This window comes from Haliotis asinina, chromosome 9 (assembly GCF_037392515.1).
Source record: "Haliotis asinina isolate JCU_RB_2024 chromosome 9, JCU_Hal_asi_v2, whole genome shotgun sequence".
NCBI classification, from domain to species: Eukaryota; Metazoa; Mollusca; class Gastropoda; order Lepetellida; family Haliotidae; genus Haliotis; species Haliotis asinina.
Window position 1 is genome coordinate 9129729 of NC_090288.1, and position 16971 is coordinate 9146699.

The 16971-nt window shown below is 41.6% G+C and overlaps 1 protein-coding gene across 1 annotated transcript; it reads right to left on the minus strand.

Annotated features, from left to right (window-relative positions):
- Positions 1–135: 135 nt before the first annotated feature.
- On the minus strand, positions 136–15568 carry LOC137296561 (uncharacterized). The gene is made up of 15 exons (XM_067828368.1): positions 15478–15568; positions 14783–14881; positions 13398–13676; positions 12854–13035; positions 11815–11980; positions 10886–11122; positions 9160–9261; positions 7466–7717; positions 6463–6629; positions 5850–6002; positions 5467–5608; positions 4487–4789; positions 2461–2645; positions 881–1106; positions 136–578 (listed from the first exon to the last, which is right to left on the minus strand). The coding sequence occupies exons 1-15, from the start codon at positions 15566–15568 to the stop codon at positions 136–138; spliced, it is 3027 nt and encodes a 1008-aa protein (XP_067684469.1).
- Between the last annotated feature and the right edge of the window lie 1403 nt (positions 15569–16971).

Below are 16971 nucleotides of genomic sequence, written 5' to 3' on the forward strand. Positions count from 1 at the left end.
TACATATAGTCTTCGAAATCTACGAAATCTTGGAAACTGTGATATCAGGTTTATCGCAAATCAAGGAGAAAAGGGATCTTTGATGAATTCACATGTAAAAACGAGGAAAGAAAACAATGACAAAGACAGACAGATTTACGACGGAACACTGTAGATGACGGTGTAGTTCCCAACGGGAACATCAACAGTGAGGAGCTGATATTTCAGTTCAAAGCCGTGTCCGCTTTCATCAGAGTTGGAATGAAATTCCACATCAAGCATATGCCAGCTTGAAAGGACATCACTGATTGGTCGCTTGGTCTTACAGAAGCGATCAATCAGATTCTTTACGAGTTCATAGTCGTAGTCATAGAGGGCCAGGTAGTCGTCGACACAGTTGTCGTTGCCACCGATGACGTCGAGTTGGAGGAAGGAGATGCGGATGTATTGGCCCCAGACCCCGCGGATCCGCCAGTGGCAGGTGGAGTAGACGTCGTAGGTGTTGGGGAAGAAGGGGGAGCTGAGGTAGCCACAGGTGGCGCTGCAGGAGTCATCCTTTGAGCAGACACCGTCATCACCATAGCCGCAACTGCCACAGTCTGCAATTGTCAATCGGTCAAGCTGGCATGACCTGTTGTCAATATTCATATACAGATTTTAATTGAGAAAAATGTTTAGAAAAAATCAAGCTGTCGTATCATTTTAATTTTCAGGACACAGATACATAACCGGATAAATGTTTACATCAGTCGATTTATAACGCTGTATAACACATTGATAAAATCATGGTAAAGCCAGTACATTTTGTAACCTTGAACGGAATCGAACTTGTCATGTCAGTTGACATACAGAGACCATAACTACTAAGCCACCCACTCTTCCGCTCCAGACTCTAACGTACCTGCCACAGAAACGTTGACGAGGAACCCAGATCGGAATGGAGCCTCGGACAATTTCATGCATGACCGGAGCACAACGTCAACTTTGTTGCCAAGGGCAATGACCTTTGACCCATGGTAATCTTTAAAGTTGGACCCTGTTACCATGGTAAGTTGTTTAGATGTTGTCACATCGGTGACGGCGATGCTGTCCTGGCAGTCGGCACTCACTGCCTTGTAGAAGCCGATCTGTAACCACATTATAATATATTCACACCTATATGTAAGAAATGTAATATAATGTAATGTAACCACAACTTAAACATGCATATGGCTGACTATCGTATCCAGGATTGTCACTCTCAAATTTGAACTGTATTCAAATGACATCAAGATATACAGATTGTTTGCATCGTCATCGAAGGAGAATTACACCATCACAAATATTTGGAAAATTCTGTTTGTTCAAAACGTAATTTAAGCACTGTGCTTGTGCTTGTGGAGAGCTTGTCGGAGCTCTATGCTGAGTTCCCTTACGCTGCCCAGTGTGTTAAGCACCATCATCACTTGTAATGGTAATCTTGTCCATGAGTTGAAATAGCTAAAATATTGCGTCAAGACACTTGCTGGTCCCTGACATACAATGTGAACAAACATCATATGATAAAAGATCAACCAGTCGCTCGACAAAATAAAAGTGTCTGCCCCATCGAAAAACGTACAAAAATTACGAGGACAAATTCATTGCCTCACAAATATCCAAATCTCTGTAGCGTATGTGATTCAAGTGTTTCGGGCTCTGGTTTCATGGCCTCATATAAGAGTCTGGATAACTTGTTTGAGTGGCATTTTAGAAGTTGAGGTGTACAAATAGGACAAATGGCATTTTAGAAGTTGAGTTGTACAAATAGGACAAATGGCAAACAGCATTTAGAGTTGTTATCCACAACAATTTGTCCTATTTGAAGAGCCTGGATAGTTGAATATATTGTGCCACTGTGCACTGCCGAGTTACCGTAGAGTTGTCAAAAGGCACATGTGTTCGATGAGGTCTGGTGACTGGACTAGCGGAAGGTCATATCACTAGTAACACGCACAAAGACCTCATGACCTCATGACCTCAAGACCTCAAGAGAATTCAACAGAAACCTGTCTCCCCATATTGTAGTAGAACGTGCACGGCCATCTGTATATCGCGTGGTTGCTGGTCCAAACGTCTGGTACTGAGACACCAAAGACTTTTGCAATCTGATGAATGCTGACTCAGTTTTATACATTCCTATATATGTGTCCAGTTGCCCGTTATTAGGGCAAAACTGCATTGAATGGTTGAAATCTTATTCTGATACGTATGTGAGGCGGTTTCATCGAGGATATACTCAAACACAAACTTTCAAGCACCTCATGCACATTGTGCCTATGACCGTTCATCATGGACCACGAGTACTGCAGAGGTTAGTTAATCCCCGTGAGCTCTGATATTTGAATGTTTATCTGGTGGATAATTTTTCACATCATGGAAACCTTATCCTTAGAAAATTTAGATATAACATTAATGAACTGGTGTCAATGCGTTTGCATACCCCTGAATTAGAAAACTCACCATGCGAGCCGTCTCCATCTGCGGCAGCGCAATGTCCAGGAAGTCCAGTCTAACGAAGGTGCCCTCTGGGAAGCGTATCTTCCACACACAGTGCAGTCCTTCCCCGTAGTACATAGGGAAGTGAGGGGACGATACTTTCCCGGGGGTAACCACCTCCATGTCACAGGCATCGATATCACGTATATCTGGAACATAAGTTATTGTTTGTGTGAAGAACGGTGCTGGTGGCGAAATGGACAATGCAGTGAGGATCTGGCGGTGTGAGAACTGGTGTGTATGCGTGTGTGTGCGTGTGTATGCGTGCGTGGGTGAGTGTGTTGCGGCCTGCCTCAATGGTGTCTTTGGTTTGTGGATATGGTGGATGCCCGATGTGTGTAAACCATTATACAAACGGATGAGAAATATACCGAGTATAGTGTGTTCTTTTGAGAAGGTTAAACTTGAAAGGAACCTTAATTAAATTTGATTTCCTCAAGGCAGCAAAAATGTTCACTGAAGACTGCGGCAGGAAAAGAATTGGCAACGAAATACCCTCTACCTTCTTTAAAATATCGTAAATCTGCACTGTGTAAGTCAATCAATTGTATGCAGATTCAACAGTGTTCTAGAGACAAATTAATCAGCAGTGAAGTTTAGTTGTTTGTTTCTTAATAGTTTTACATTAAACACGTAAACATTTTACATGAAACGTTCATGCTTTGAATGGCACTGTACTGTCGTTTAAGATATTTGCAAATAATGATTAAACATAAAAAAAACTTGAAAAATACAACTTCTTTTTGCCGTCAGTTTTTCTACACTGAACCGAAAAAAGTCACTCCCTTTCTGATATTGGTAATCAGTTTCCTTCAAACAGATGTAAACAGCATAATAATTGTCGGAAAGATTTCAAAATGGATCATCAATACTTAAAGACGGTTTTCAGACAAATACATGTCAAAATGATGACAGATGGCGCGACAGTGCTATCCGATCTGTATGGCCTCCTATAGCCTTGAGAGTAGCGTTGCGTCGTCTGTACATGGAGCAGATGAAACGGTTGATGAACTTTCGCCGAAACTCGGTGATACGCCTGAGAGAGTTCAGCAGCAGTTGTCGAGCTTGGATTGAGCCTCCACTCAATCTCGTCCCACAAATGTTCTATCGGCTTTAAGTCTGGATTGAGGACAGGCCATTTAGAGAGTTTGTGTCCCTTGTTGACGGAGAAAGTCTCTAGTTGCTCTGGGAGTATGGGCACGCGCGTCGTCCGGCTGGAAGACGTGGTTTCCATGACGACCAAACTGTGGCTCGGCAGATGGCGGGCAGACGTTATACCATTTCCTCTACAAGGACCATTATTCTCGAACACCACAGAGGGAGGACCATTATTCTCGAACACCACAGAGGGTCTACTTCGTGATTGAGAGCAATAGCACCCCACGCCATTATGCTGGGACTTCGCCAGGAGTCTCTTTCCAGGACATAAGTATCTGCTCCCCATGTCGTCGCCACACACCCATTCTGCCATCAGCCGCCGAGGGGCAATACCGGCTTTCTTCGGACAAGACTACAGTTCTATGGTGATTGCCAATGGTTGTCTGTTGCTAGCGAAACGATTTTGCAGGTGATGATGACAATCCGCCGATTTTGCCTCAACGTTGTGACAGGCGGTCTTCCACTGCGAGGACGGACGGCTGTGCTTCCACAGCGGGTTCGAATCCCGCATGGGACTCAACCAAAAAGTACTAGAATTTGTACTTTACTAAGAAAGTGAAATCCCAAATATGACATACGTTGCATCAAACACAGAATCTGAAACCAAACTTTTTAAACATTGGTTGCTTGCTTATGAAAATGTAATTAAATTAATTAAATTAACATATCTGGCAAATTTTTTGGTAGTGTGGCGTTTCTTTTACGGTTCAGTATATATTATACAAACTATCTACTCATGCCTTATACCCCTTCCATTGGCTAGCGTCCTTAAACTCAAACTTAGTTCCGGCGATGGGGTCAAATGATCACAATCAACGTGTTCAGCACCTACCGTCAACACACATGGGCTGTCCGTAAATGCGGTCGGCATTGTCGACCAAGTTCCAGGACCTGTGGAAGTTGTAGGTGTAGCGAGTCGCGCCTGGGATGAGGTCACACCTCCGCCAGTCGTTGTGGTACATGAAGGACGCGCATCCTGGTCCCCGGGATAGACAGATGGCCTCGCATCTTCCCAAAGTCTGTGTGTTCTCGACCTTGAACTCGTCGCCGACGATGTTGGCGTACAGGTCGTGTTTCCGCATCAGTTGGATCCCGAGACGAGGAGAGTCTTCACTGCACGACAGGTCAAAGGTGACTGGAAAGGAAAGGGGATGTGTGTGTGAGTGAGTGAGTTGGCTTAATGCTACTTTTAACAGTATTTCAGTTGTTATAGGAAACGACCCCAGATTTCTTTCTTTTTCAAGTGACCGGTCTCCAAATCATCCTGCCCAACCAGAACGTCCTCGCAGTCGGCTTTCAGAGCCTCGTAGACTTCTACCTGTTCATCAGCGCAGGGTGATACAGACCTGTTTCCAGTTTATTCCATTAAAACCTACTTGAAATACGAGGACAGTCCGAAGCGATGGAAGTCTTTTTTAGCTGGTTACATATCGGGAAATACCAGAAAACCCACGGTTAATCTGAACCCATGGTTGCAGGACACGACGAGGAGCGATCTGACGTGTCGGGCTACCAAATTGTGTATGCAGCTACGTAACTGAAAGCTATTCTGCTATTGACCCACTTATCTCCAGACACATTCATAGACATATGTCTAGTTTTCTTTGACAGATAAACATAGTCTGGTATGTATCAGTTCCATCCTGACCAGCAATGGCCAGTCTTAATGTATTGTGTACACATTTTCCTAGAACCATCTGCTCCGTGGGGATAGTTCTACCCGAGAACAGCCATTTTCACAGGATCAAAGATTCTGGCATATTTTCATCTAGCATTGGAAGCCAAACTGTCAGAGACTAGTCCGTGACTCACCGTGTTTTGGGCAGCCGATGACCTCCATCTTCAAACAAGGGACACCGTAAACATGTAGCCTGATATATCGTGTGAAGATGGACTGAACAAACAGGAAGCGCTGGGGGAACTCCGCGCCCAGTTTCCGGTCTATCACGAAATCCTGAAACACGCAGCCACACTGGAACACCAAATTCTTAATCTGCTGTTCTTTGACGCCAGGGAGTTTATCCGAGAAATATATTTGACAAACGGAGCAAATACTTGCAAATATCGATGTTTTCAAACAAAATCATGTGGAAATTTTTTCGTTCCGCACGTTATTCTTTCTCAAACAAAAAATCGACAATCTCATTCTTCTAAAGTGCGTCTTGCGCTTGTAAATAGAATAGGCTTATACGTACCTTAACTTGACCCAGTCCGTCTCTGTACGGAATGAGGTTGTCGATGTCCACGCCATACATGACGATGAAACTGCTGGCGAGTGTACGCACGACGCCATCCATCCATCCCTGCACCTCCACCCCTTGGACCTCCACCGGGGTCAGCAGGTCAACCTGAATATTGAATAACATCATCATCTTGAACAGCGACAGACTGGTGTATAAGGTTCTTAACGTGGGTCAAGTAAGTTACAGGAAACTGTGGCCTCTTTGTCTTTCCATCTGATGGTCATTCGAGAGGGCATGTGATTCCAGTCATATTCAGTCCTTCTCCACTGTTCTTGATAAGAGCCACTTTCCACCATGGTTCAGATGTATGACACCCACGTACTCACTCACTCACCAGCACAGTTAGAAACAACTCATCTTAAACCGATCTCTTCACGCTAACCCAACACCTAAGCATCCCCTCATTCAGTCATCCACTCACTACACCCATCAAACATTTTCACTAACACATACACCCATCCAAACACCAATTCCCTCAGTCTTCCACCAAAACTCACCGGCGCCGATTCATTCAGTCACTCACTCATCCGACCAAGCATACAGCCACAAATCCAACCATCACTACCTGTATATACGGGTCCTTGTCCCTGGTAGAGTCTGCACACCAGCCGTGGTTGCGATTCAGTCTGACGTGGTAGGGGTAGACCTCACTCCCGGACACCGAGGACGAGGTCACCTGGAAGTCCCGTATCAAACCTGAGGTCAGTCCTAGTGGGAGACCACACTTCACCACTGGACGGGAAACAGGACACACTGGTCAGTGTGGCAGTGGCTTTTGACGTGTAAGTGAGTGAGTTGAGATTTACACCAAACAGAAGTAGTATTCGTTATTTGTCAAAAAGAACAGCTTCAGGACTAAACGATAATTCACGAGAGAACAGAACATTTCAGGGTTCTTTGGAGTGTGTTACGTCCAGACTAACTAGCACTCCTATCATTATAGACATTATATATTTTATATTTTATATTTTTTATATATATATAAAATCTATATCTATCTATATCTCTATCTATATCTATCTCTATCTATATCTATATATATCTATATCTATATATCTATATATATCTATATATATCTATATATATCTATATATAGTGTCTGGGTATGGTTACGCGATTCACTAGACCTCTGGTCAATTTACCAAAACAGGTTCGATTTCAAGGCCGTAATATCTCTGAATTAGTGTACATATAGGTGAAAACATCAGTCATGCAAATACACCTTTTTAAGAGCTCAAGACTGGACAAGATGAATGACCTGTTTGTGAAAAAATCAACTTATGATCATTCAAAGTGTGGTATTTATCACAGTCAATGAACCGTTTATTTCACCCTCAACCTTTACTCTGATTATATGATGTAAATCCGGATGTTCCACAGGTCGGGTTTCTGAAAGTCTCATTTCAACGTGGCTTCTGTTCAGTTCATAAATGTATATAACTCGTTTCATTCAAAAGGATTTCAAAGATAGAATTTCACTGATACCCGTTGACTGTAATAACCCATGATCCTTTCTATTCCGAAAATTGCGTTGTTTGTGGTCTAATTTGTTCGTGAATAATATTTACCCCAAGCTCTGACTTTCACTTCCGCCAGTTCAAACAGCTTGTTCCGGTCGTACACTGTGGCTGGGTGAGAGCCCATGTTGTTCTGGATGGTCACGTACTGTCCAGTTATTGGCCTGACACACTGGAAGCGGAAGGTGGGTACACGGCCGGGGTTCAGAGGACCCTCGCAGACGTTCGCCCCGTGTGTGAGGAAGTCCCATTGTCGTCTGCCAACAGTCACCATCACGCGCCGTGTGTGGTAGGGCTCTGCGTCTACAAAAACAAGCATCTTTATAGAACATTCTTGTCACAGACCCCCAACTTTCAGTAAGAGAATCTTAGATCATTTGACGAGTTGCGTTGCGTTGCATTGCGTTGCGTTATGGTGCGTTGCAGTGCGGTACGATGCGGTGTCGTGACCTGTAGTGGAAGTCAAGATTATTTTCTTCACAGGTCTGTTTCCGAAAGAACTGAACAAGATAATGTGTCCTTAGGTTCACAGGAACAGTTGCGACTCGTCTATTGACCGAAATAGGATTTGATGTATTGCACGAGCTGCAAAAGTGTTGGTTTTTCATGTGCAAATTCTTGATTTGTACTTTTGAGCTCCTTTATATATGTGGTAGCCTTACATTGTATGTAGTAATTAACACGAATACATTGTACAGTATTTTGTGGAGGTGTACACAATTCATCACGAGGAGAGAGACTGCTTCATCATCAGCCGCTGATCGGGTCATTCATTGTTCAGGGGAGAGAATGGAGGACACAGGGGTGAGGTCATTCTGTCGTACCGTGGAATCTATATATAGTCACGGCGTGCACTTCAAAATATCTCTCTAAGTCAACCTGCAACCATGGCTCTGGGATCTGTTGGTTGGCGTAAAACGTACCTGAAAGAATAAAACATCATTCATTTATAGACTTCTACTGGAAGGACTTTCTCCACGGGATAGACGACATCTAACGTGTTGTGATTCATATATGTGGCTATACATTACAATGAATTAATTAATGTACCTGTGTGAGATGTGTATTTATGTATCCCATGTGCATTATCTTATTGTACATACTGCAGTGTCACTGGCTCAGGTCCGATATCGAAGTTGATCGTTACACACAGGTACTTTGCAAAGTGCAACCAGGGAATAATATGAAAACTAACATATTTTCAGGTGTGCCCGATTTTTGGAGCCCATTTTCCAAAACTCCAAGATGGCCTCCGAGATGGTCGCCAAAAATAAAAAAATACCAATTCAATTTCAAGGGAGTCTGTTTCCCACTGATCTAAAGCATGAAACTTTGCAGAGTGCTGTCGGGGAATATTATGAGAAAACATATTTTTAGGTTGCCAGATTTTTGGAGCCCATTGTCAGAAAACTCCAAGATGGCGTCCAAGATGGCCGCCAAAAATCAAGCATTTTCAGTTTGAACACTATATGACTTCCTCCGCTGGATTATAGCAGAAAACAATGCTCTAGTTCACCACGTGTCTATTTTCAACCTTAGCCACTGCGTCATTGCTTGTAAAACATCTTTCAGAGTCAGTGGTCGATACTGTCGAGGTCAGGGCGTTAATCCAATCACCAAACCTGACCAGTCCCATCCATCAAGTCGCATCTTACATACCAGCATCCGTTGTTGGGGACGCTGCATTTCAAGGGAGTCTGTTTTCATAATGTTACGTTAATGTCCTATGTAGCTGTGTTGATTACCGAGGTCCTGGTCTACAGCATGCCAGGCAGGGTACAGATCCTCGTCACGGTCTGCCCTCACTAGTTTGTTGGCAGCCACGTCCGGCGGGTCGGCGCTCACGTCTGTTCAGAGAGGACAGGAGTGTTACCATTACGATTGATGAGTCTCCGACAGCAATTGATCGGTTGTAAAAACGAAAACTGTTTATGCATGGATAGTTTTGTGACTATGGATAGTTGAGTAAATGACTTCGGTTGATAAATGCGCTGTGTAAAATATAGGATTTTTCAGTGCAGACTTGCAGCTTCATTGAGTTAACCGTTGACTTCATCTGGGTTTCAAGCTTCTTGTCAGCTATCAAAAGAGGCTGAAACTACTTCAAATTGTCTTTGTTTCATATAAACTATACCTATATTTGGGAAATGACTTCATATGAGACGAGTCTAGGACAAAATAACCTATTGCAATAGTTGATTGCAATAGTTTGTTGCTATTGATTATCGCTATCGCAATAGCTGTTCCCACCTCGATAGTCACCCCTAGTTACCGTCTTCGTCAGTGGAACAGTAATATATGTGAGCCACGTGACTAGTAGATATTCATTACAAATACAAGAAAAAATATTATATTTTCATTACTCGTGGTGGTGAGCACAGAAGATGAATGAATCGTATGTAATGAAACTGTAGGGTAGATGTGAATAGTGCGTGATGGCGATTAAACCGTGAACATGAATAGTGCTTGATGGCAACGCTACGGTTTGTGAGAATAGTGTGTTGGCATTATATCCTAGAAACAAAAAGTATGGGAACACCCTACAATTTGATAGTCATATATAAACCTAAACGTGAGGTCATTTATACTCTGAGGTAAATGTAAATTTTGGAGTGTTAGGGGGCACTTTAAACGACATGTTGTGAATAAAATGAGTCAATGTTTGCTGAGAATGAGTGAAATGAAACATTGTCAAATATAGAGAATAACAATGGCACTGAAACACGCCAGCACCACATGTTTGATTCAAACGCTCGAGCACAACAGCCTAGTCCATGTGAAAGACAGAGCTCCCATGCAGTTTATACATGACTATCAAATTTTAGGGTGTTCCCATACTTTTTGTTTGTAGTATATATATTTTTGTATAATTCACACTTTTTGTTACCTGTTTCCCCTTTGACAGTAAAAGGAAAAAGAGACAGAGGACTCTAAGGTCCTGTGTAAGAAAAGTTTGCACAAAACAACTACGCCACCAGACACAACACATTCTCTCACCAATCACACTTGCAAGTTTCAACTAATTACATTAAGTTTGTTTACGTTCATTCAGGCCATATTGTTTCTTCATCAGGGAACATGAAGAAAGAATTCAGAAAGTCATTTAAATTTGCAAAATCATTATGTAACATCCACCTTTAAAAATAAATGATCTTGTTCAATAAAATACCTATGTAAATATTGTCTGAAATATTTAAAACTAAGGGTAGTTTTAATACTTTACTAATACAAAAAACGAACAATTTTAGATTAAACACGTGATCAGTATATACATATTAATATATATGTATTGTTGGCAAAATATATGTTAATAGTACAGACTCATGTCATGATATTCTACTATATGATGTACTACTGACGATATATGAAATACCGTGCGAATTTTAGCAAGAACATAATATATATGAATATTGCTTGATGACGACCTGTAGATATGGATATAACGCTACAGATGTAAAGATGAGTACTAACCACACTTGTCAATGTAGCAGTACAGAAGGCGGTTGTTGCTGGAACAGGTCGGCTCCTCCCAAGTGCTCATGCCCTTCCGGCAGTAGTTGTCCTCCAGGTCCGAGATCAGGTACTTCCGGTCATTGTACGGCCATCCGCTCTCGGCCCACATGTCGCATGACGACCCCGGCGCCCATTCCGACCGGCGACCTCTGTACGACGCTCCCCCATCCTCGGCGTATACACACTCACGTCGGTCTGAAAGACAAATCATTGATGCTGCGAAAATAACCGCTCTACACATAAGACAGTGGAAGTATATGGGGAATCACGCGCTTTCAGACGAACTCTTTAACTTCTAGGTTCCCTCACCCCGTCCTTATTCGTTCCCAACCCCTTAGCTCGACTCCAGTGCCCCGCAGCTCACTCGTGTCCCCAATCCCGCCATACCAGCTACTAAATTACAGGTTTTATGATTTACATGAACAGAGGTTACCACTCCTTGTAAACCGGGACAATGAAAGATAGGAAAAGATAAGATAGGATAAGATATGATATCATCCCCGTGGAAATTTATTTTGTATCATAAACGGTCTCAAACTGATATACGCAAAATTCACAAAATTACACGCAATAATTACATGCACATGTAGATAGCTGGTTGTTCCATACAATTAAGCCACAAAGGTAAAAAGACTGACTTAGTTGTTATGATACAGCTTGCATGATTACATTAAAACCCAATTATAAATACTTCGCAGCACCTACTGCTTCAGTGTCTAACGCAACATGTTTTATTCAGTGTGATGTCTTAATCTTAAGATCAAGAAACAGGTCTTCAAACCGTAGCTACAGCTTCATGTCTCACTCTCGCTCATCTTTTCATATTAGGTATGCAAAAAGACATACCATATAGGGTGAATCTTTGGTGGACTAAAACACCGACCTACCATGTGGCTTGTAAAAGCAGAGGTTGAGGGCAAACGTGCGTGAGTCTACTTGTGACTGGCGGACATTGTCCAGCACCCAAGTCATCGTTCTGTTCCCAGTGGCTGTGAGGACCTCCTCCACCATCTCGGTCATCTGGACTCTCTGGCAATCGTGGTCGAAGTGGGCCTGAAACAACAGTGTAATACGTCTTAGTCAAACATGAGAATGTACACTTCAATGAAGTATTACTTCATATTAATTAATATTAAAAAATTAAAATTTAAATTAAATTAAATTAAATTAAATTAAAATGAATTAAGATTTAAATTTAAATTAATAAATTAGAATTAAAATTAACTTCACATCATATATTAATTGAAGTATTTTTTCCATCTTCTATTACTATTTTTAATTGTTTGAAAACTGAGGTGGGGGAGTGAAATGTTGGGTTGTGTTTTGGGAATAGGGGTGGCTGAGTGGTTGAGTGACTGAGTGAGTGGTTGAGTAAGTGAGTGTGTGATATCACTGTATTAGCTTCACAGACGGAAAGTCAAACGTGCTACAAGCATCAGTGTTTCGCGACTTTTACAAAAATCTTTGAGCTGACAATCATTCTAAATCGTGTTAGCAGTAAGCAGATCATAATAGCGAATCTAGTATTCAAAACCCCGACCACATAGCACCATGTGATCTTGACCTCTCCTGGTCCCATAATCCCGATTGATGTATCACTTGATCATCACTGACAAACAAGTGATCACTCTAGGATTCTGACTATATCATTAACATGGATTTATATTGTGCATGCTTTCAAAAACAGCAAAACAAACGCAACACGTGAACGCTTACGTTAATGAGATTTCAGTTTTCGAAACCAGGGTTCCTTTTGCTGTACATTACATTTTGTAATGGGATTTTTAGTGTCGAAACCCTTGTTATGATTTAGGAATCCAATCTTTCAAGAAGGAATAACTGAATTTACTGCCATGGTTTAATAGTTTGTTTTGTCTGGTTGGACAAGTTAGCACAGTCAGTAACCAACTACATCAAAGTACTCACCTTGAGAAGATAGAAAGGATCTGTAAACGGTAGATGTATCTCATTTGTGACATTCTCATCCGATCTACAGCAGGTCCCGATCTTAACCTCTAAGGTAAGGGTATTGATGGTCACGTTTGGTAAATGACCCTCGGAATCGTCCAGTCGGTATGGCGAGATGGTAACATCAGATCTCATGAATCCTGGGAAAGATCAACAATACTGACATTGGGCACGGAATGAACCGGCAAAATAAATAGACATGTTTCATGGACAGACGGTTTTCACCTCGTGCAAAAGGAAAGGACCTCCGGTGGTCTTGTTTAAGAAGGATTTGCTGTTTGAAGTGACACATATATATTATTGCTGCTACTATCGCAATGCATAATGCATAGGGCATTCGAGGTCATATCCTAACACAAACGACCCGATTTCAAAAGCAAATACAATGTAAATGTTAAATTCAAAAGAAAGAGACGTGAAGACGGAGCACCTCGAGGACAGTCGCCTTGATCTTGAAATATACAGTAGGTGCCAGGAGGCCAAGACCTGATGTCATTCTGACTGGATGTTGTGTGAGCATTTGTGCTGTTCCCAGGTTCAGTGTCCTTGACCTTTGTAACGTCCTTCCTCATGCAGAAGTTGAGCTGCAACTGAAACCAGTTGTATGGCCCTAGCAAGTGAAGATGTTCTGGCCACACCTGGTAGTCCACCTGCCACTGGGCGGGTGAGTAGGTCAGGTTGATGTACCCCAGCTGCCAGCCATATTCGGGTGGTTCTGGACACCCGTAGAATGGCGCGAGAAGACCATAGCTTCCTGTGGGCCATGACGTCTGCTTGCTTTCTGAAGTGGAAAGGAACTGAACTGAAACTGCTGTTGGGTCCCATACACAGGTATTGATATTAGAAAATCTATCTAATATAGTAAACGCCAAACGAAACGCTACCCTCCTTCCTTAATGACAGAGGTACCAAAATCCTCAGCTATCTTTGTGATTCGTGGACGTCTTGGTCTGTCTACGGTGACCTCAGTCTGTCTGTGGGATGCTTGGAAGATCTATGCCTTCTACGTGCACCAGGATGTTGTGTGTGGCCGTTCAAATCATACATGGCGTTGGTGTACTTCAGCACCCTTGCTTTCCACTGTTTTTGACAATATTACATTTCATTCAAGCTCAACTAATATTTAATCATTTGCTTCAATGCAAGTTGTAACATGTTGTTTAAAGTGCCCATTAAGCACACAAATGACCACACCATGTTTAATTTGACTGTATATATTTGAGTATAAATTTTAGGGTGTTTCCATTCTTTTTGTTCGTAGTATGTAGTATATATAATTGTATATTGTGAGCATTAGATTCGTGCCGATGGTTGCAACAAAGTGGTATATGACAGGCGTGTCATGCTTCGGGCTTTCCTCCCTCATAAAACTGACCAATGACATAACTCAAAGCGAGTGAGTGAATGTAGTTTTACGCCGCTTTTAGCAACATTCCACCAGAAATGGGTTTCACAAAGTTCACAACCATATGGGGAATCGAACGGAAGTCTTCGGCGAAACAACTGTACAAAGTCCCGTCAAACCAAATCGCTCATTGACCAAATCCTTCTCCTTTTTCACCAAATTCACTAATTAATCCTTAACTATCAAATAAGAAACAAGAACACCTACTAATAACCCATTTGAACACCCATGAAAACGTTTCGTTAAAAGAACTTACAAGAAGCTTGAAAAAATCTGAATTTCTTCAGAAGGTTTTGAGCAGTATTGCTTGAATATTACATAAAGAAAAAACAAAGAGTATTGATTTTTGTCAGTGCTGCACTGGAGACATACAGGTGAGAGGAAGTACCGAACACGGTCGCAAATGAGAAAATCAGAAATCTAACTAACATATCTACTTTGGAAGCCTATTGATAATTTAGAAGTGGTAAACGAGTACCTACTTTGTCCACAGTCTGCCCCCATGAATCCTTCCGGACAAACACACAGACAGGTGGAGGGATCAATATGGCCGCCATTCTTGCAGGTATGACCATAGCATGCTGAAAATATAGAAATATAGAAGATTCAAGGAATATGTCCTCAAATAGGATAAAGTTAGCAATACAACCCAAACAACAATCAATCGCAGTTATGTCATGTTCAAAAGACAATCACCTCAAAATCTTATTTATTGGTTATGGTTAATCATGTTAATGTTTGGCTCAACATTGTGATGCGCCTCGAGAACTGTTATAGTTTTCGAATGTTTTCATTTACACATAATTCCAAAATGATATCTCTGCACCTGTCTGTTCAGTCTGTGAGTTAACTGAAATGTGTCTTATATACTGTAGCCTGTCTAAACACCCGTGCACCGTGATATGCCTGTTTCATATACTGTTTAAGTTGATACTGTCAGACTAGCGTTACACGTATTTGCTATGGTGAGTGAGTGCGTTGGGCTTTACGCACCCATTAGCAATATTCCAGCAATATCTGCGGGGACGCCAGAAATTGGCTTCATACATTGCTACCATGTTGGGAATCCAAACCGGGTCTTCTGCGTGGCGAGCGAACGCTTTAACCACGGGGCTACCCCACCGCTTCGTATTTGGTAACAGTTAACATAAACATGATAATAATTGTGCTAACTTACGTGAAAGCTCCGTATTCGGGGTGAAGTCAGTCTGTACAACACCCAGAAAGGACAAACACAATGGTGTGAAGAGCAGTCTCCCCAGCAGCATTCTTGAAGTTGGAATTATATGTTATTCAAAAACACAAAAAGATCCTCCTTCATACACGTATTTCCCCATCTCCCATCCATCACTCTGCACACCCAGCAGTTCATACCCTCCCCTCCTTCCAGACACCGTATATGACATCCAACACCCTCGTCCACATCCCCATCCCCACACACCCTCACCACAGAAACACACAGGGTCATGAACACGAATTTCCATCATAGGACCCTGTCATAACTAAAGACAGAATTGTGCAAAACAGAACAGAACACAGAACAGAATTTATACAGTATAAAGGTCTCATAGCCTAGGGTGAAACAATAGTATATTAGATAATTTAAGGATCACATGGCATTTGCGTTCGACGTCAATTAAATACATATCTAAAAGAATATGACTGCATTTTTAATATATTTTGGCAGTTTGGGCACTTTAAATGCTATGGACATTTAGGTAAGATGGGGCATATTTTTACGTATTGCTGAATATTTCTCACAGACAAACGTAACATGAAATTCATCTTCCAATGCCCTGAAGCTACATAATTTACAAAATGAATTACTCAAATCATTATCTTTAGATTTATGGTAATTGTTAACTCTAAGTTGTATACAGTGATTCTAAATTTGCGAAATGCTCGGATTAAAGAATAACGAAGCATTGCCAACATCTTGACCTAAGCACACCTAAGAAAAAACACATGCAAATAATAGCTTTATTAGATGCAAATTTCCCAACCCTCAAAAACCGTTTTAAAAAATGTTGCATGTTTTTTTTCCAATTAAATGATAATATTTAAACCCGAAGTTTCAGCACTATAGAGCAAGTTTGCCATAAAAATCGTACATACTGACTTTAATGAAAGGTCATGTTTTTACTGAAAAGATTAAAAATAGGAATCATTGCTTTTATAGCTTGAGTTGGTAATACTGAACCTGCCTTAGTCCATTCAAAAACAGAGGAAAATGATGAAGCCAAAGATTCATAAGTAACAGACTTTAGATTTACTTTAGAATTATGTGTTTGAATCCCCATCATGAATACTCAAAGCATAAATCGGTACATACCTTCCAAAGCCACCAATGTACAGCTGTGTCCTGGGCAGCTGCTGCACTAAACAACGTGCAACACCGTAAATCACCAACGGTTCAGGAAATAACAGAAACTACCGGAGCAACATTATCGCCACACGAGAACTTTAACCAGAGACATGAGACACGGATTAGTAAACTCAGAGGTTGGATGTTGACGACAATTTGCAATAATCAGAGTATTTTGCTCAATTACTTTAAAAGGCAGCTTGGATTTCTTAATCCCTTACACAGACATCGTTGGTTTGTGTCCGGCTCGAATAACAGAAGTTGATGACAGTGGAAGAATTTTCAAAGACACGTTCTGTATTTGTA

Excerpts from the sequence above, each read along its gene's own strand:
- LOC137296561 (XM_067828368.1), bottom strand. The coding sequence starts at position 15,568 with ATGCTGCTGGGGAGACTGCTCTTCACACCATTGTGTTTGTCCTTTCTG. Across the intron at positions 6,003-6,462 it reads ACAAGGACCCGTATATACAG|GTTGACCTGCTGACCCCGGT; the intron begins GTAGTGATGGTT and ends TTCAATATTCAG. Across the intron at positions 4,790-5,466 it reads CATCGGCTGCCCAAAACACG|TCACCTTTGACCTGTCGTGC; the intron begins GTGAGTCACGGA and ends TTTCCTTTCCAG.